A 20833-nucleotide genomic window follows, 5' to 3' on the forward strand; every position below is an offset into this window, starting at 1 on the left:
ATTTCCCTCTCCCTCGACATGTTGTCGAGACTTTCTGGTTTTATTCTAGTAATGATGATTGATAAAATGCTGGAGAATCCCAGGGCCATAAAATACTTTACTGATACGGGGACATAAAAGTTTATCATGATAGACACAAAATGCTGGAGTAACTCAGCAGGACAGGCAGCATCTCTGGAGAGAAGGAATGGGTGACGTTTCGGGCGAGACCCTTCTTCAGACAGTTTATCATGTTGGTGAGACATTCTTCTGTTTCCTGATTTAATCTGTTAAAAATAAATAGGTCGGTATATGCAAATTCGCAGTTTGATATCTTCTAATATCACTCAATTCCCTTCACAGCCCTCAGACACACTCCTAGACTCAATTAATAACATTACATCAATCAGAAAGGGAAAGATAGGTGACACGGTAGCGCAGCGGTAGAGTTGCTGCTTTACAGCGAATGCAGCGCCGGAGACTCAGGTTCGATCCTGACTACGGGTGCTGCACTGTAAGGAGTTTGTACGTTCTCCCCGTGACCTGCGTGGGTTTACTCCGAGATCTTCGGTTTCCTCCCACACTCCAAAGACGTACAGGTATGTAGGTTAATTGGCTGGGTAAAATGTTTTAAAAAATTGTCCCTAGTGGGTGTTAATATACGGGGATCACTGGGCGGCACGGACTTGGAGGGCCGAAAAGGCCTGTTTCCGGCTGTATATATATGATATGATGATATGATATGATCTATTCTTTACTAATAAAAGAAAACATGACAAGTCTTAACTCCCTAAAAGAGCAGTGGGAAAAGGATCTGGGCATGACAATTTCAGACTTTATCTGGTCAAAGATGATTGGGGGTATATACACACCTTCGATATGCATGAAGCATACTGTTATGCAGTTTAAGATTTTCCACCGATTGCACTGGACCAAAGCTAAGCTAGCCCAATTTACACCCAATATAGACTCCACGTGTGACCGTTGCAGGCAGAACCAAGCCACTTTAATTCACATGTTTTGGGATTGTCCTAAGTTATCTAATTTTTGGCAATTAATATTTGATATGCTCTCCCAAACTACCAATGAATCTTTTGAACCATCAACCCCCTTGCTTTATTCGGTGTGGTAACACAAAATCTTGCATTAAATAATAATAAAATAAATCTTTTGTCTTTTGCCACGATGGTGGCCAGACGACAAATCTTGATCAGATGGAAATATTGTAACCCTCCAACATTTGCACAGTGGATTAGGGATATGTTGTATTTTATTAAATTGGAGAAGATTAGGTATACTGTTAGGGAATCAGCTGACAAGTTTACATTGATATGGCAACCTTTTCTTAGTTGTATTGATGCTTTAGGCTCTGAAAATTTTATGGTTGGGTAGCGTCTTTGATATGTGTGTATGTAATTAAGAGTGGAATTGAAATATTAGAATGGTCCCTGATATGTCTTAACATTCCGATTTTTCTGCTTCCCTCCTCTCTGGGGTTTTTTTTTGTTGTGTTTTTTTTGTTGTGTTTTATGTTTAGTATATTGAATGGTATTGCGGGTGGGGGGGTGGTGGGTGGGGGGATACTTATTAGCATTAATGTGTTCATGCATTGAATTATCAAAGCTGTATTAATAAAAATCAGAAATAAACTTTGTTAAAAAAATAAATAAATAAATAGGTCGAGTCTCCATCAAAGTTTCAATAGACAATAGGTGCAGGAGTAGGCCATTCGGCTCTTCGAGCCAGCACCGCCATTCAATGTGATCATGGCTGATCATTCTCAATCAGTACCCCGTTCCTGCCTTCTCCCCATACCCCCTGACTCCGCTATCCTTAAGAGCTCTATCTAGCTCTCTCTTGAATGCATTCAGAGAATTGGCCTCCACTGCCTTCTGAGGCAGAGAATTCCACAGATTCACAACTCTCTGACTGAAAAAGTTGTTCCTCATCTCCGTTCTAAATGGCCTACTCCTTATTCTTAAACTGTGGCCCCTGGTTCTGAACTCCCCCAACATTGGGAATATGGTTCCTGCCTCTAACGCATCCAACCCCTTAATAATCGTATACGTCTCACACAGGGGAAGCCCCGATGGTGCCAGGACTAGAGGGTGTGAGCTATAGGGAGAGGTTAAGTAGGCTGGGTCTCTATTCCATTGAGTGTAGGAGGATGAGGGGAGATCTTACAGAGGTGTACAAAATCATGACAGGAATAGATCGGGTAGATGCACAGTCTTTTACCCAGAGCAGGGGAATCGAGGACCAGAGGGCATCGGTTCAAGGTGAAGGGAAAAAGATTTAATAGGAACCCGGGGGTACCTTTTTCACACAGATGGTGGTGGGTGTACGGAACAAGCTGCCGGAGGAGGTAGTTGAGGCTGGGACTATCCCATCGTTTAAGAAACAGTTGGACAGGTACATGGATAGGACAGGTTTGGAGGGTTCTGGACCAAGTGCAGGCAAGTGGGACTAGGGTAGCTGGGACATTGTTGGCCAGTGTGGGCATTGGGCCAAAGGGCCTGTTTCCACACTGTATCAATCTATGACTCCATGAATGATTTAGGGACACAGCTATCTAGTGTGTCAATAAACATATCTATGCATTCTATTAATATCACTGGCATTATTGACATTTTTCTCTTTTCACAAGTAATTTAATTGGGAGGCACAGTGGCACAGCGGTAGAGTTGCTGCCTTACAGCGCCAGTGACCTGGTTCGATCCTGACTACGGGTGCTGTCTGCATGGAGGTCTGTATGTTCTCCAAGTGACCACATGGGTTTTTTATGGGTGCTCCGGTTTCCTCCCACACTCCAAAGACATGTAGGATTGTTGGTTAATTGGCTTTGGCCCTCCCCCTCTCTCTCTCTCTCCCCCTCCCTGTTCCCTCCTCACTTCCCATCCCCTCCCCTCCCCTCTCTCTCTTCCTCCCTTTTCCCTCCTCACTTTCCATCCTCTCTTTTTCTTTCTCCTTTCCTCCTCTTTCCATCTTCATGTCCTTTTGCTTTTCACCATCCCCTCTCGTGTTCCTTTCTACTCTTTCCATCTCCGCCTCCCTTCTTTTTTCCTTCCCCTCTCTCTTATTTCCTTCCTTTCCCTCTCTTTTCCTTTCTTCCATCGCTTCTCTCTCTTTTTCTTTCTTCCATTCCCCTCTTCTTTTTTCCTTTCCCCTAATCTCTCTTTTTTCCTCCCCTCATCTCTTTTCCCCTTCCCCCCATCTCTTTCCTTCCTTCCCCTCTCTTCATCTTTTTTCTTCCCCTCCTCAAATATTTTCCTTCCTTCTTTCCCCTCCTCCTGTGCGTCTCTCTCTCTCTCTCTCTCTCTCTCTCTCTCTCTCCCTTCTTTCCCCTCCTCCTGTGCGTCTCTCTCTCTCTCTCTCTCCCTTCTTTGCTCCCTTTTTTCTTTCCTCCCCTCCTCTCCTCCCCCCTCTCTTTCCCTCCCCTAATCTCTCTTTTTTTCCTCTCCATCTTTTTTCCCCTTCCTCCTTTCCCCTCCTTTCTCTCTCCCTCTCCCTCTCCCTCTCTCTGGTCCTCCCTTCCTCTCCTCTCCCTTTTATCTTCCCTTCCTCTCCTCTCTCTCTTTCCTTCCCTTCCTCCTCTCTCTTTTTTCATCCTCCCTTCCCCTCCTCTTTCTCTCTTTCCTTCTTTCTGTCCTCTCTTCCTTTTTTATTTTCTCTCTCTCCCCCTCTCTCTCTCTCCCCCCTCTCCCCTCTCCCCCACTCTCTCCCCCCCCCTCTCTCCCCCTCTCTCTTCCTCCCTCCCCTCTCTCACCCCTCCTTCTCTCTCTCTCTCCCCCTCTCTCTTTCTCCCCCTCCCTTTTTTCTCCCTCCCCCTCTCTCCCCCCCTCTGTCCCCCTCTCTCTCTCCTCTTCCCCCTCTCTTTCTCTCCCTCTCTCACCCCTCCCTCTCTCCCTCCCCCTCTCTTTTTCTCTCCCTCTCTCCCTCTCTCTCTCCCTCCCTCCCTCCCTCCCTCTCTCCCCGCCTCCCACTCCGCTGGTTCGCCCCCGGCGGCCGCGTACACGCCCTGTGCCGGGCTGCGGGCTGTGGTCTGCGGGCTGTGGGTGAGCGATGCCGGCGGACGGAGCCTGCAGCGGAGAGGGGCTCCTGCACTGGGGCAGCAAACTGCACTGCTGGGGCCGGGTACCCAGCGCTGTTCACCGAGGGAGTTGCATTGCTTCAAGACCCTGCTGTCTCCGGTACTTTGCGCCCTGCACTAATTAATATACGAATAAATGCCTGTTATCATCTTTGCAGATTGTAGTTATATTTTACATTCACTGGTTTAAAATGCCCTCTCAGCTTGTGACTTTTTTTTGTAATGATTATTTCTGATATAAACTGTGCAATGGGTGAAGTCAAACAAGGAGTCTAATTCTTTGTTGACAGGCAATGAATGATATGTGCCAATCCTGTTCTGAATGTCTAGTGGTACATATAAATAAGGTGCAACTAACGGTTTGGCAGTGAATTGAGACATCCAGTATTTCAAGAGTGTGGTGTAAATAATTTTGATTAAAGTATACATTTGATTTTGCTGTAAAATAATAAAAAACGATCAAATTCACTGTTGTTCAGAAGTGCAATTTAGCAATAACTCCGGCCTCAACTTGCAAAGTTGCAACTTAATTTTTCTTTGGGCATTAACACGTTGACTTAAGGAGAAGGGGGATAGAAAGAAGCAAAAGTTATGAAAGAAACCCAGAGAATGTTTACATTGCACAATTTTTAGTTTTACTTTATATAAAGAAATAGACCTTTGCCATTTACAATCCATTGAAGCTTTTTTTTGCTGATTCTTGATTAACCTGCCTTTGTAGATGACTGAATTTGCAATGGATGGGAAAGAATTAATTCTTCCAGAATGCCCTGGCCATCGAAAAGAAAATTGCTCAATGCTCAATAAGGGTGAGTTATGGAACCAATTCTGGTTAACTTTGGAAGTACTACTGAATTTTGCATGGAAGAACAAACACACAACATTATTTTGCATTAGTTAGATGTGTATTTAAGTTTTAAAAGGTAAGCAAATAAAATGTGACTGTGTTATCTATTTTGAACCTGTTAGGTTGCTATGAATGGATATTTTGCACCATTTATTCTTTAAATTTTAATGTACAAACACAACAAAATGTATGTTCTAACAAGATTTACATTCATGCAACAATTTAAAGGTTTATTTACAACTTTTCGTAGAACATTAATGTTTGTATAATTCATGTGAGATGGAGCAGGGAAATTTTCAGAAACAAGGACAACACATACATACATATAATTGCTTTCAAGAAAGCAAATATTATTACATTCTTCAGATGCTGAAGGTTCAGTATAAGTAATGGGTTTCCATTTTATTTTTCTGTAAGTCCAGGAACCTTAATTGTTTTATCAGCTAAATATATTGGGATAGATACTAACATTTATGCAGGCATGATACAAATGACAAAAGTGAACAAATATACAAGAACAGCTTAAACAATATATTTAAGGGTAATGTAAATAGAGGTTTTGCACCAGAGGTTCTTCTGCAGTTGTATAGGGCCTTGGTGAGACCACATCTGGAGTATTGTGTACAGTTTCGGTCTCCTAATTTGAGGAAGGACATCCTTGTAATTGAGGCAGTGCAGCGTAGGTTCACGAGATTGATCCCTGAGGTGGCAGGACTGTCATATGAGGAAAAATTGAAAAGACTAGGCTTGTATTCACTGGAGTTTAGAAGGATGAGAGGTGATCTTATAGAGACCAATAAAATTAGAAAAGGACTGGACAAGCTAGATGCAAGAAAAATGTTCCCAATGTTGGGGGAGTCCAGAACCAGGGGCCACAGTCTTAGAATAAAAGAGGGGGCATTTAAAACTGAGGTGAGAAGGAACTTTTTCACCCAGAGAGTTGTGAATTTGTAGAATTCTCTGCCACAGTGGGCAGTGGAGGCCAAATCATTGGATGAATTTAAGAGAGAGTTAGATAGAGCTCTGGGGGCTAGTGGAATCAAGGGATATGGGGAGAAGTTGAACACAGGTCACTGATTGGATGATCAGCCATGATCACAATGAATGGCGGTGCTGGCTCGAAGGGCCGAATGGCCTCCTCCTGCACCTATTTTCTATGTTTCTATGTTATTTAACCCAAGATGATGAATGTTGTACACTTCATAAATGTGAGCTCAAGAAATTTAAGGGTATGAACCATGGAGGGAGGAGAGAAGGGAAGAGGGGGAGAATAGTTTTCTGAAGAAGGGTCTCGACCCGAAACATCACCCATTCCTTCTCTCCAGAGATGCTGCCTGTCCCGCTGAGTTACTCCAGCTTTTTGTGTCTCTCTTCGCTTTAAACCGGCATCTGCAGTTCCTTCCTATACAGATTTTGTCATTCACTGTTTAGAAGTGCATGCTTAAAATAAATATATACAATGATGGGTCAAGGATGTCACTTAATGGCTTCAGAGTTTCTTGAATGAGGAACGTAAACAGCCAGAAGTTGTGACCCCCGTATCAGTACCAACAACGTGGATTGCAAGAGGAAGGGTGCTCTGTGAAGGAGTTTATGAGAATGGAAAGTAGTTGAAAAGCAGGACCTCAAAGGCAGCGAGTACAGAATTTGGGAGAAAGAACCGCTGAATTTTTGGTTGGATGTTGTAGAAAATAATTTTTAGATTCTTGAGGAATTGTTGACAGACAAGTGGGACCTTGGCAAGGGTGAGTGACAACAGAAGCAGGACCAATATCCTTGTTATGGGATACGTTTACTCATTCTGTTGGGGTTGGTGTAAGCATGTTTGGCAGGAGGATAAGAAAGTTTAGATAAAGGGGCAATTAAGAAAGCAGATTAAAAGTATTCAGAGGAATATATTTTTGGTGTTGAATGAGCCCTGATTTAGATTTTTTAAAAGATTTAGAGATACAGCGCAGAAACAGGCCCTTCGGCCCACCGGGTCCACGCCGCCCAGCGATCCCCGCACACTAACACTATCCTACACCCACTAGGGACAATTTTTACATTTGCCCAGCCAATTAACCTACATACCTGTACGTCTTTGGAGTGTGGGAGGAAACCGAAGATCTCGGAGAAAACCCACGCGGGTCACGGAGAGAACGTACAAACTCCATACAGACGGCGGCCGTAGTCAGGATCGAACCTGTCTTCGGCGCTGCATTCGCTGTAAGGCAGCAACTCTACCGCTGCGCCACCGTGCCACCGTGTGCGGGGATCGCTGGGCGGTGTGGACCCGATGGGCCGAAGGGCCTGTTTCTGATGCACTATTACAATAGCATATAGAATGATATGCTTTTCACTCTATATCTTACTGTATATATAAACCCATCCATAATCAGAGCACAGAAAATAATTTTATTTCATGAACATCCAGATAAAAATTGACAACTGACACAAATCTATCTATCTAAATCCTGAGATGCTGCCTGACCTGCTGAGTTACTCCAGCATTTTGTGAATAAATACCTTCGATTTGTACCAGCATCTGCAGTTATTTTCCTACACGAATCTATCCCATGTTCCTGGGAGGTCACAACATTCTGAAGAAAAAATGATAATAAGTTTTGAGAACTGCTGCTAATAACCAAGACAAAACTATTCATCCATTCGATATGGATACTAGAAGGATGAAGATTCCCATTGAGAATATGATTAGATGTTGAACTGATTTAATGGACAATATACTATGCCAGCAACAACTCGCACTTAAATAGCAATTCTTTCTGGAAATTCAGAGGGTGTTGGGGCAAGGGAAATATTATATAAAGGGCATCAAGAAAGTTGGGAACAAAGAACTGTAGATATTGATTTTCACCAAATATAGACACAAAATGCTGGAATAACTCTGGAGAAAAAGAATGGGTGACATTTCGGCTCGGAACCCTCCCGATGAAGGGTCTCGTCCCGAAACGTCACCCATTCCTTTTCTCCAGGGATGCTGTCTGGCCTGCTGAGTTACTGCGGCTTTTTGTGTCTATTTTCAGTTCAAACCAGCATCTGCAGTTCTTTCCTACACCTGCTACATGTACCTTCTCCTCAACTTGCCAGTTGTATTAGTGAGAGTATTTATTCACAAATTGCTAGAGTAACTCAGCAGGTCAGGCAGCATCTCGGGAGAGAAGGAATGGGTGACGTTTCGGGTCGAGGCCCTTCTTCAGACTGATGTCAGGGGGGCGGGACAAAGGCTGTTAGTGAATTAGTGAGAGCAGCCCTTCAAACAGTCAGTCATCAACTCAATGTAAATATTCTCCAGTGAACTTAAGTCAATCAAGACCAAGACTTGGAATCAAAATGCCTCAATGGATCAAAGTATTGGGAGATACTTCCAAGTGCCTCTTGACTTGTGTCACTGAGGTCCCACACAGTAGTTAGTTGTCAAATACTGCATAGTAGACGGAGGACAACCCGAAACGTCATCTATTCTTTTTCTCCAGAGATGCTGCCTGACCTGCTGAGTTATTCCAGCATTTCTTGTCTATCTTTGGAGGAAAAATATTGTTTGCTCAGATGTATGGTTGGATTCCTTTACAACTTTCATTCCATTTTCCAGGGTTAAGTGATACAAATATTTCTATTCAGAAGGCAAAGTCATTTATGGGTTAGTGCTATGATATTTGTAATACTGGGACTGTGTCATACCAAGTATAAAAGACTTTTGCCCCGAGACTGTCTAGAATTAAGTGGCCAAACAAATTTAGTTAATTTAGTTTTGAGATACAGCACAGAACATGCTGTATCACCCCATACACCAACACTGTCTTACAAATTATGGGCAATTTACAGTTTTACCAAAGCCAATTAACCAACAAGCCTGTACATCTTTGGAAAGTGAGAGGAAATCGGAGCACCCCTCGAAAACCCATGCGTTCACGGGGAGAACGTACAAACTCTGTACAGCTCCCGTGGTCGGGATCAAACCCGGGTCTCTGGCGCTGTAAGGAAGCAACTCTACTGCTGTGGCACAACAAATATGTATTGATTCTAAACCAGCTTAACAGAATACTCATAAATGTAAGAGGTGGGAGAATTGAAATGATCGTTCCCCATGCTGCATTTATTCACAAAATGCTGGAGAAACTCAGCAGGTCAGGCAGCATCTCAGGAGAGAAGGAATGGGCGACGTTTCGGGTCGAGACCCTTCTTCAGATTCCTGATGCTGCAGGTTGCTTCAGAAGATAGAAGTGTAATTTGGATGGAGCTGGGAGAGAGCCTGGTTTGCAACTCTGGGTCGGAAGACAAAAATATGACATGTACCATCACGTGGATTGTAAAATTTATGGCATGGATGAAAGACGTTGGAGTAGACAAAATGCCTTTGTATTCTTGACTCATGAGAAACTCGTGAATATAAGAAAAACCTTTCACAATATCTTCCTTACATACTGCCTTACAAATGTTTCTTGGAATACATTATAAACACCAAAGGTAAGGTTTATTTGCATATGGTGTGGCACAGTGCGCAGCAGTAGAGTTGTTGCCTTACAGTGCCAGAAACCCGAGTTTGATCCTTACTATGGGTGCTGTCTGTGTGGAGTTTGTACGTTCACCCCGTGACCGCGTGGGTTTTCTCCGGGTGCTCCAGTTTCCCACCGCACTCCAGAGAGGTACAGGTTTGTAAATTAATTCGCTTCTGTAAATTGTCCCGAGCATCTTATGTAGGATAGGATAGGAGCGGCATATGGGTGATGGTTGGTCAGTGTGGACTCGGTGGGCTGAATGGTCTGCTTCCATTCTGAATCTCTAAACCAAGCTAAACACTGGCCAGAAGTGTGATATAGAAACAGAAAATGGTGAAAACCTCAGTGGAGCAGGAGAGGACACATCTGTGGTAGAGTTGCTGCCTTACAGCGAATGCAGCGCCGGAGACTCAGGTTCGATCCTGACTACGGGTGCTGTACTGTACGGAGTTTGTGCGTTCTCCCCGTGACCTGCGTGGGTTTTCTCCGAGATCTTCGGTTTCCTCCCACACTCCAAAGACGTAGAGGTTTGTAGGTTAATTGGCTGGGCAAATGTAAAAATTGTCCCTAGTGGGTGTAGGATAGTGTTAATGTGCGGGGATCGCTGGGCGGCGCGGACCCGGTGGGCCGAAGGGCCTGTTTCTGCGCTGTATCTCTAAATCTAAAATCTAAATCTTAATATATCAGGCCTATGGTCTTTCATCAGAATCCAAAAGGTGATAAAAGACATGTTTAAAACTGCATAAATGAGGAAGGGTGGAAAGAGCAAGGGGAGAATCTGCAATAGGGTGGAGAACACAAGGAACTGGTGCCACAGATGCTGATGGTGCCATTTAAGAAAAGGTGCTATACTCTTGTTGGTTAACACGAGAACACGTTTAGCCAGTAAAATTAGGGCAGTGGCAAAGGGGGAATGGAATATTCTTTTAAGGAAGACCTTCCTGCTATAGGATGGAGATGTAGAAGAATTGGAATCCATGGTGAACATAAGTTGGTGGTGGCCAGGAAACTGGACATTGTCAAAGTGGAGTGGGCATTTGAAATATCATGAATGTGAAACATTGAACAGTGCAGCACAGGAACGAGCCCTTTGCCCCACAATGGACGTGGAAAGGGACTGGACAAGAAGAGTCCAGCAAGGAAGAAATATGTTCGGTGGACCAAGACCAGGCTGAAACAATGTGTCTACCAGAAAAGGACACAGAGGTCAGGCAACATCCCAGGAGGACGTGGATAGGCGACGTTTTGGCTCAGGACCCTTCGAGTGCCAACCCTAAACACCACCGATCTATGTTCTCCAGGGATGCTGCCTGACCTGAGTTACTCCAGCACTTTGTGTCCTTGTTTTTTTAAGCCAGCACATTTAGTTCTTTGTTTCTACGTTCAAGGAACACCACCTTGTCTTTCGTTTCGGACTCCGGCTACAGTTCTGATGTTATCGATCCACAACATGGACTCGTTTTTTTTCTCCCTCCGCAGAAGGTACCTGATCTGCTGAGTATCTCCTTTCTTTTAAATTTTCAGCACTTAGTTTCCACATCATCCTAAACCTTTCCTCTGTTCGCTCTTTAGACTTTCGAGATACAGTGCGGAAACAGGCCCTTCGGTCCACTGAGTCCGTGCTGACCAGCAATCACACCGTACACTAACACTGTCCTATACATTAATGACATTTTTTTTTACACCTGCTGAAGCCAATTAACCTACAAATCTTTGGAGTATGCAATGAAACCAGAGCATTCTTGAGAAAACCCACATGGACACGGGGAGAATGTACAAACTCTGTACAAACAGCACCCTGGCGTTGTGAGGCAGCAACTTTACCACTGCACCACCGTGCCGCCATTCCATCTGTTCCAGCCCCACGGACTAACTCCTCATTTTCCCAATTCTGATAAAAGACCCGCGGACCTGAAACAAACAAAGTTCTCTCTCTGCGGATGCTGCCTTACCCACCGAGTACCTCCAGGACGTTTTATTCTTTTAAATTTACAAGATGTGCAATGCTTGTACTTTTAGTTTATGGGTCAGAAATGGATTAGTTTGGTTTCTTGCCATGCAGACATCTAAAAGCATGTGATGTCCAAGCTGCCCATTATCGGGCTGAAAGCATTTACAAAGAAATGTGTAGATATCACAGAATTCTAGCCAGCATCTGCAGCGTAAATGGATTAAGTAGCATTAGAACAAGGAGAGACAAAATGTACTTAGTCTGCACACTGCAGTAATATTGGTAAATGTCCAAAAATGGCAACTATGCCCGTTCTTTTTATAAAATATTGCTGGAAGCTAGAAATTATGATTCATTTTGTCACTCCTCTCCAGGTGAAAATTTCATGTTGTTAAGTATCAGTATTCAAGATTAAAATCTCTATATAGCAACATGGTTTTTTTTAATGTTTGATTTATGGAAGTGTCAGCAGAAGGCAACTAATTTATACAGTTGAAACCACTTAATGTATTTGCTTATAACAGGAAATTCTTTTATGGTAGAGGGAAGGAAATGCAGATGCTGCTTTACAGCACTTTGGAGAACATGGAAAGGTGACGTTTTGGGTTGGGACCCTTCTTCCGACTAACTGAGTTTAGTTGAGTTTATTCTCACGTGTATCGAGGTACAGTGAAAAGCTTTTGTTGCATGCTATCCTGTCAGCGGAAAGACAACACGTGATTACAATTGAGCCGTCCAGAGTGTACAGGTACATGATAAAGGGAATAACGTGAATAACGTGTAGTGCTAGATAAAGCCAGTCAAGTCTGATCAAAGATAGTCTGAGGGCCTCCAATGAGGTAGATAGTAGTTCAGCTGGAAGGGATGAGGGGCAGGACAAAGCCAGGCGAGTGATAGGTGGACACAGGTAAAGGGGAGGGGGAGGGTGTAAAAGGTCGAAGGTTGTATGGCAGGTATTGTCATGTACAGCTATTTTCTCACAGGTTTATCAACAAATCTAGTTGGAAAACCAGCTATTGTTAAATGCTGACCTACAGAGTCCAGATTTGCTACATACCTGATAAATTATGCCTGATATGGCTTCTGCCATGTACTTCGAGGTGAAGGCCTTGTATGTTTAGTATTCATAACATGGTGACCATAATATTTGAAACTTTCTCCACTTCATGAAGTAATAGGTGACTGCACTAGCTTTATATCAATGGGTTATAAGCAAGTCCTGATAAATCATGAAAAATAGAGTTTAATTTTTTTACAGTTAGCAATTATCAATTATCGTCTATAAGGATAATGGTTTTTTTATATAAGCAGTTTAAGTTATAATAGTTTCTTTTCAATTAAGTATAATACTTAACTTCTATTCATTTCACAAATTCCCACAGAAGAATTACCATCAAACATGTAAAGGTGAAAGACTCTGACAATTGGCTGATGATGATAGAGCATTCAAAAAGGTTAATGAATGGTGATGTGATGCCTTTTATATAAATGTAATTGTCATATCATTGAAGTTTAAAAATAATCAGAAATTGGTAGAAGCACTGAATTTCAAATTTTTTTTGTCAAAACTTCTCAATTTAGTGATTTAGTCTTTTTTTTTTCCAACAATTATCCTACAACAATTTAATTTAGTATTTCAAACTTTGCAGTTACCAGATAGAGGAAAAGATCAGAATTAGCAAATGTTGGCAATTAAATGTATACCTGCTTTTGCTGGAATTTCAGGTGGAGTGAGACCATGACATGATTGCAGTGACTTAAAAACAGTTTAAGCAATCCAGGATTTTAGTTTAGTTTAGTTTAGAGATACAGCGTGGAAACAGGCCCATCGGCCCACCGAGTCCGTGCCGACCAGCGATCCCCATACACTGGCACTATTCTAGACACACTAGGGACAATTTACAATTTTACCAAGCCAATTAGCCTACAAACCCGTGTGTCTTTGGAGTGTGGGAGGAAACCGGAGCACTCGGAGAAAACTCACACAGGTCAAGGGGAGGCAGAGTAAGGCGGCAACACTACCACTGTGCCACTGTACCACCCCCAGCATTAAATCGTGTGCAAGTTGCTCAACGGTAAACCGTATGCAAGTCAGTCATTGCTGGCGGGCACATCATTGGACAGCTATTATTATTGGCATTATTAGCCATTAAACTCACTGCTTCCATCTGGAAAAGCAGGGGTTAATCAGAGAAAACCGACTCATTGTTAAAGGAAAACCACTCATGAACAGTGTTGTCTCCTGAAGTTAAAAAAAAAATCAGGGTTCTGCAATAGATGTGCCTGTGGTGTTTTAGGGAGATATGACCAAAGCCAAATGGAACATTTTTTTCAGAAAATAGAAGTCCATGTAATTAAAACAAAAAATGTGAGTGTGAATATGGATTTGGTTTGGTGCCAGGGAGCAAAGGATGGGGCAGAATGGATGTATTCAAATTGAGCTGTGGTTTGCGGTGTTGTTTGCCAAGGGAAATGCATTGGAGATGCATTACGCTTGATATCATTTATTTATGAACTCACCAAAACAAGGAGCGCAGAGCAGTATTAGAAAGTCTGCAGATAATACAAAAGTTGGCAGAGCATTAGTTGGTCTCAAGGTTTGTAGGTGTAGACGTCATCATGACAAAGGCAGGTTGGTTAAATGGGCAAACGCACTGGAATTCCATGCACAGTAATGTTAAATTAAAATGGCCACAAAACGTTGGAGTAACTCAACGGGTCAGGCAGCATCCCTGGAGAAAAGGAATAGGGTCAGACTGAGAGTCAGGGGAAAGGGAAATGAGAGATGTAGACAGCGATTATAGAGAGAGACTAGACCAAGTGGACCCGTTGGGCCCAAACCTCTCCTGCATTGGTGCAGTACCCTCTCCTCTCACTCTCCCCATCCCTCCATCACCCCCTCCCCCCTCCCTCCTCCCCTCTCCCCTTCCCCCTCCCCTTCCCCTCTCCCCTTCCTCCCCACTCTACCCCCTCAACCCTCCTTATCCCCCCTCCTCCCCCACTCCCTCCCTCCCCCCTCCAATCCCCCCTCCAATCCCCCCTCCCTCCCTAGGAGATAGATTTAAACTTTAAAATGTGAATAACTTAAAAAATATAACACCGATTTCAATGAAACTTCTTCCATTAGCACCAAAGGGACGACGGTGAATACGGTGGACCTAAAATTGTCACGCTATCGTGTACCGTTTCGGCTTTAGTTCAGGAACAAACAAACAAACGTGAGTTTTAGTATATAGATATAGCACAAATGAATGAAAGATATGCAAAAAGTAATGACGATCAGGGAAAAGTGGAGCCCACAATGATCCATAGTTTGCTGTGAGCTGGGTATTAATGAGTTGCACAGATAGTGAAACTCACCAGGACGACAGTGAAACTAGTACGAAGACTAGGGTGGGTGAGGGATGGAGAGAGACGGAATGCAAGGGTTATTTGAAGTTAGAGAAATCAATATTCATATTGCTGGGTGGTAAGCTGCCCAAGCGAAATATGTGGAATTTTAAATGATACTATTTGGTGATATTAAGGTAAGACCATGCTCTATGTGGTCTGACTTTGTAAAAAGTGTAATTGAGCAGAGAAACATGAGAGTTCAAATACATAGATCTTTAAAAGTAATATAACAACTTGATAAGCTACCGATCAAAACAAGGCCTAGAAATTCAATGTTTTACCAAAAAATACCGTTAAATAGTACTGCATTGATTCTTTGCACTGTTTTAAGAATGTATAGTGAGAGTTTAGAGAGATACAGCATGGAAACAGGCCCTTCGGCCCACCGCGTCCATGCTGATCAGCGATTACCCGTGCACTAGCACTATCCTGCACACTGGGGACAATTTTCAATTTACAGAAGCCAATTAACCTACAAACCTCGTACTAGTTTCACTGTCGTCCTGGTGAGTTTCACTATCTGTGCAACTCATTAACACCTAGCCCACAGCAAACTATGAATCATTGTGGGCTCCACTTTTCCTTGATCGTCATTACTTTTTGCATATCTTTCATTCATTTGTTCTATATCTATATACTAAAACTCTCATTTGTTTGTTTGTTTGTTCCTGAACTACAGCCGAAACGGTACACGATAGCGCGACAATTTTAGAAACCTTTGGAACGTAGGAGAAAACCGGAGCACCCGGAGAAAACCCATGGGGTCACAGGGGGTACAAACTCTGTATAGACAGCACCCGTATTCAGGATTGAACCCGGGTCTCTGGCATTGTAAGGCAGCAACTCAACTGCTGTGCCACTGTGCAGCCCTTCCATATTTCCTTTTGTGGGAAATGCACGGCCCACTAACCCTTCTGGTTTATTTTTGTCACGGGGGTGGCTGGTAGTTATGCAGCCATGGTGTTGAAGGGGCCTGCACAACTTATCACTTCTGCACGTGGCCTTATATTCATCAGGGCAGGGAGTGAGCAACATGGGCTCACATTACTAAAGGCCGGCCCACACCTTGATGCCTGAATGGAAAGGATCTACACGAGGAGCAAGGTCCTTCATGCCAGGTTCCAGGATCATTCAGCACCATGGCCTGGTCTTCTTGGTGGTGCCACTGACTTCCAGCAGTGAAATGGGGACCAAAGCAGGAGACGTTTCACGACCGTGCAAGATGTGAACTTGAGAACACCATTGATAGACATAAAATGCTGGAATAACTCGCATGTCTAGAGATGAAATGGGTGACATTTCGGGTTGGGACCCTTCTTCAGATCTAAAACGACACCCATTCCTTCCCTCCAGAGATGCTGCCTGTCCCGCTGAGTTACTACAGCATTTTGTGTCTATCTTTGGTGTAAACCAGCATCTGCAGTTCCTTCCTGCACTTTGAGAACACCATAGATGTGGTTTCCAAGTGCCACAAGCTGACCATGCAGGCAGCAGGTCTTATCTCCCTACACAGAAAGTCCAGTGGGTTCCAATCCCTCAACTCCCTCGTAGATGGCCTCTAATCTCCAATTTAGAAGGATGAGAGGGGATCTTATCGAAACATATAAGATTATTAAGGGGTTGGACACGTTAGAGGCAGGAAACATGTTCCCAATGTTGGGGGAGTCCAGAACCTGGGGCCACAGTTTAAGAATAAGGGGTAGGCCATTTAGAACTGAGATGAGGAAAAACGTTTTCAGTCAGAGAGTTGTAAATCTGTGGAATTCTCTGCTTTAGAAGGCAGTGGGGGCCAGTTCTCTGAATGCATTCAAGAGAGAGCTAGATAGAGCTCTTAAGGATAGCGGAGTCAGGGGGTATCGGGAGAACGGGGTACTGATTGAGAATGATCAGCCATAATCACATTGAATGGTGGTGCTGGTTCGAAGGGCCGAATGGCCTACTCCTGCACCTATTGTCTATTGTCTAACATTCTCCACACTCACTTCTGGTTCTGGTTGGTTACTGCGCAAACACCTCATGAGTGGTTATCTCGCGCAGGTCGGAGTGAGTAGAGTAGTGATTGAATTTTGAAGTGGGTCTTTTTGACCAAGTTGAGGAGATCTAGTTGCTCAATCCTCTTTTTAAATGACTTGACTTCGGGAGCGGCGCATGTGTTGGGTGGTAACATATTCCAGTCCCTTATCGTCATATCATATTATATACATACAACCGGAAACAGGCCTTTTTTCGGCCCTCCAAGTCCGTGCCGCCCAGCGATCCCCGTACATTAACACTATCCTACACCCACTAGGGACAATTTTTACATTTACCCAGCCAATTAACCTACATACCTGTACGTCTTTGGAGTGTGGGAGGAAACCGAAGATCTCGGAGAAAACCCACGCAGGTCACGGGGAGAACGTACAAACTCCTTACAGTGCAGCACCCGTAGTCAGGATCGAACCTGAGTCTCCGGCGCTGCATTCGCTGTAAAGCAGCAACTCTACCGCTGCGCTACCGTGCCGCCCTCCTTGGGTAACGGGAATATTGGAGCAAAGTTTATTGAAATTCAGCGAGTTGATGATAGACAATAGACAATAGGTGCAGGAGGAGGCCATTCGGCCCTTCGAGCCAGCACCGCCATTCAATGTGATCATGGCTGATCATTCTCAATCAGTACCCCGTTCCTGCCTTCTCCCCACACCCCCTGACTCCACTATCCTTAAGACCTCTATCCAGCTCTCTCTTGAATGCATTCAGAGAATTGGCCTCCACTGCCTTCTGAGGCAGAGAATTCCACAGATTCACAACTCTCTGACTGAAAAAGTAGGGACCGGTATTTTGCCTCGTTTCATGGCAGTTGGTGCTCTGGGATGATGGAAGATTTGATGGCGTGATTTTGTGAATCTCTTTGTAAATTGCAATAAGTCTTAGCCTGATTCTGCTGAGCTCTAGGGGTGTCCCATCCGAGAGAAGTCAGCATATTATTCACGCTTGATTTGCGCTTGTAGTCATTACATTCAAAGTGGACTGCTCGGCGTTGTACTTTTTCCAGGGTGATCCTGTTGTTGTGGTTGAAAAGATCCCATAGGGCTCCACAATACTCCAGTTTGGGCCTGACCAAGGACTTGTCGGCGTTCTCTTTGACGGATGTACTACATGCGTGAACATTTCTTTTAAGAAAGCCGAGAGTTCTATTTGCTTAGTTAGACACTTGACTAATATGCGACGCCCGGTGACTGCACCCTGCCACTCCTATCCTTATCTAAAGCCCCTTTGTCTCCTTTTTACCCCTAGCTATTATCACTTGCTCCACCCATCCACTAATCACCACCCACCCCTTGCCTGTATTCGTCTGTCAGTGGTAGAGTTGCTGCTTTACAGTGCTTGCAGCTCCGGAGACCCAGGTTCGATCCCGACTACGGGCGCCGTCTGTACGGAGTTTGTACGTCCTCCCCGTGACCACGCGTGGGTTTTCTCCGAGATCTTCGGTTTCCTTCCACTCTCCAAAGACGTACAGGTTTGTAGGTTAATTGGCTTGGTGTATGTGTAAATTGTCCCAAGTGTGTGTAGGATGGGGATCGCTGGGCGGTGCGGACTCGGTGGGCCGAAGGGCCTGTTTCCGTGCTGTAAACTCTAAACTAGATGAAAACTTGAATTGAATTAAATTGAATAATTGATTGTCACATGTCACAAGTCACAGTGCAAGAAATTCTTTGCTTGCAAACCATGTCACGGTGTGCAAATAGTCGCCTATTAGGGCACTTACAAAGTTACAATTCTCCCCCCTTCCTCCCACGCCAGATCCCCCTTTGTTCTTCCCCCTCTCTCACGGCAGTCCCCCCCACGCCGGGTCCTCGTTGCCCTTCCCCCTCTCTCACGGCAGTCTCCCCCACGCCGGGTCCTTGTTGCTCTTCCCCCTCTCTTATGGCGGTCCCCCCAAGCCGGGTCCTCCCTTGTTCCTTTCCTCGGCAGCCGCGTCCTCACTTCCATGTGGTCCATCCTCGTCCATCGGCCAGTGCCCCCGTCGACAGCCGAACCCACCTCTCTGCCATCGCTTGTCAGGTTTTGGCCCACCCTCATCTCTTTTCCAGCTTTCTTCCCCCCTCTTCCAACCGCCCCCCCCCCCCTCCCCACGCCGCCACAACCCCCCGTTCCAATCAATCTGAAGAAGGGTCTTGACCCAAAACATCATCTATCCATTTTCCCCACAGATGTTGCCTGACCTGCTGATTACTTCCAGCACTTTGTTTTTTTTTGCTTAAGGTTCCAGCATCTGCAGTTTCTCATGTCTCCGGTCTACTTAAGAAGTTTTCTTTGTAAATAATGGGGGACAATTCAAGGTAAAGATTCCTGAACATCCTCCAGAAATTAATAGCAGGAGTTTTTATCCTTTCACCCTTCCAGTTGTGTGACTTCCTCTGAGAGGAAGAGAGATTTTTTTTTAGTTTAGTTTAGAGATACCGCAGGAAAACAGGCCCTTTGGCCCACCGAGTCTGCACCGACCAGCGATCCCCGCACACTAACACTATCCAACACACACTAGGGACAATTTACATTGATACCAAGCCAATTAACCTACAAACCTGTATGTCTTTGGAGTGTGGGAGGAAACCAGAGCTTCCAGGAGAAACCCCACTGAGGTCACGGAGAAAATAGACAATAGACAATAAGTGCAGGAGTAGGCCATTCGGCCCCTCGAGCCAGCACCACCATTCAATGTGATCATGGCTGATCATTCTCAATCAGTACCCCGTTCCTGCCTTCTCCCCATACCCCCTGACTCCGCTATCCTTAAGAGCTCTATCTAGCTCTTGTGCAAACTCACCCGTAGTCAGGATCGAATACGGGTCTCTGGCGCTGTCAGGCAGCAACTCTACCGCTGAGCCCCAAAGGGTGCTCGTCCAGGATTTGAACCAGGGACCTCTCGCACCCGAAGTGAGAATCATGCCCCTAGACCAACGAGCCGCTGCTTTTTGGTAGCAGAGGATGGTAATGGTTATGGTGAGGAGGAGTGAATGAAGGAATGATGAGAGGGGACTGTGTAAAGAGAGAGAGAGAGATCATGGCAGTCTAAGATTGAGAATGAGATGGAGAATGAAGAGAGAGAGAGTCAGAGATTGCAGAGAGAAATAAAAAGCCTGCAAAAATGAATACACACTTGCCTGCTTGCTTTCCTGAGATTGGCCGCACAACTATTATATCAAACTCCATTAACCCAGAGGTAGCCAATTTGAGGTTTATAATCTTATTTTCCCATCCAACTCAAAGCCACTAACCATTAGAATTAAAAAGTAGGTCAGAGTAAAATGCATTCATTGTGTGCACTGATATTACACAGCGTGAACCAACAAGCAATCTTTCGTGCAATGAAAGTCATATTTTGATGGTGTTTACAAAACAGAATATGCATTTGATGTAATCTGGTTTTAAAACTAAGCTGAAATTTGGCTTTTTTGGAATAATACTTAGTAATACCTTTAAACTACCCTGTGTTCCTTACCAGAAATGATCCCCAACACAAGGATATACAGGTTTGTAGATTGTGTAGGAAGGAACTGCAGATGCTGGTTTAAATCGAAGGTGGACACAAAATGTTGGAGTAACTCAGTGGGTTTAGGCAGCATCTCTGGAGAGAAGAAATGGGTGACATTTCGGGTCGAGACGTCGGCCCGGGTCGGGTTGGGTCTGACGAATGGTCTCAATAGACAATAGACAATAGACAATAGGTGCAGGAGTAGGCCATTCAGCCCTTCAAGCCAGCACCGCCATTCAATGCGATCATGGCTGATCACTCGCAATCAGTACCCCGTTCCTGCCATCTCCCCATACCCCCTCACTCCGCTATCCTTAAGAGCTCTATCCAGCTCTCTCTTGAAAGCATCCAACGAACTGGCCTCCACTGCCTTCTGAGGCAGAGAATTCCACACCTTCACAACTCTCTGACTGAAAAAGTTCTTCCTCATCTCCGTTCTAAATGGCCTACCCCTTATTCTTAAACTGTGGCCCCTTGTTCTGGACTCCCCCAACATTGGGAACATGTTTCCTGCCTCTAATGTGTCCAATCCCCTAATTATCTTATATGTTTCAATAAG

At 44.4% G+C, this 20833-nt stretch overlaps 1 protein-coding gene across 1 annotated transcript in view; it reads left to right on the forward strand.

Annotated features, from left to right (window-relative positions):
- Nucleotides 1-3965: 3965 nt before the first annotated feature.
- The window catches only part of mdfic2 (MyoD family inhibitor domain containing 2), a 51566-nt gene continuing 34698 nt past the window's right edge, over nucleotides 3966-20833 (forward strand). The window contains exons 1-2 of the mRNA XM_078413886.1: nucleotides 3966-4169; nucleotides 4791-4878. Of these exons, the coding sequence (XP_078270012.1) occupies nucleotides 4791-4878 (88 nt within the window). The 5' untranslated portion in view covers nucleotides 3966-4169. The remainder of the gene's footprint in view (nucleotides 4170-4790; nucleotides 4879-20833) is intronic.

The sequence above is a fragment of the Rhinoraja longicauda genome, chromosome 17, assembly GCF_053455715.1.
Source record: "Rhinoraja longicauda isolate Sanriku21f chromosome 17, sRhiLon1.1, whole genome shotgun sequence".
Taxonomy (NCBI): Eukaryota; Metazoa; Chordata; class Chondrichthyes; order Rajiformes; family Arhynchobatidae; genus Rhinoraja; species Rhinoraja longicauda.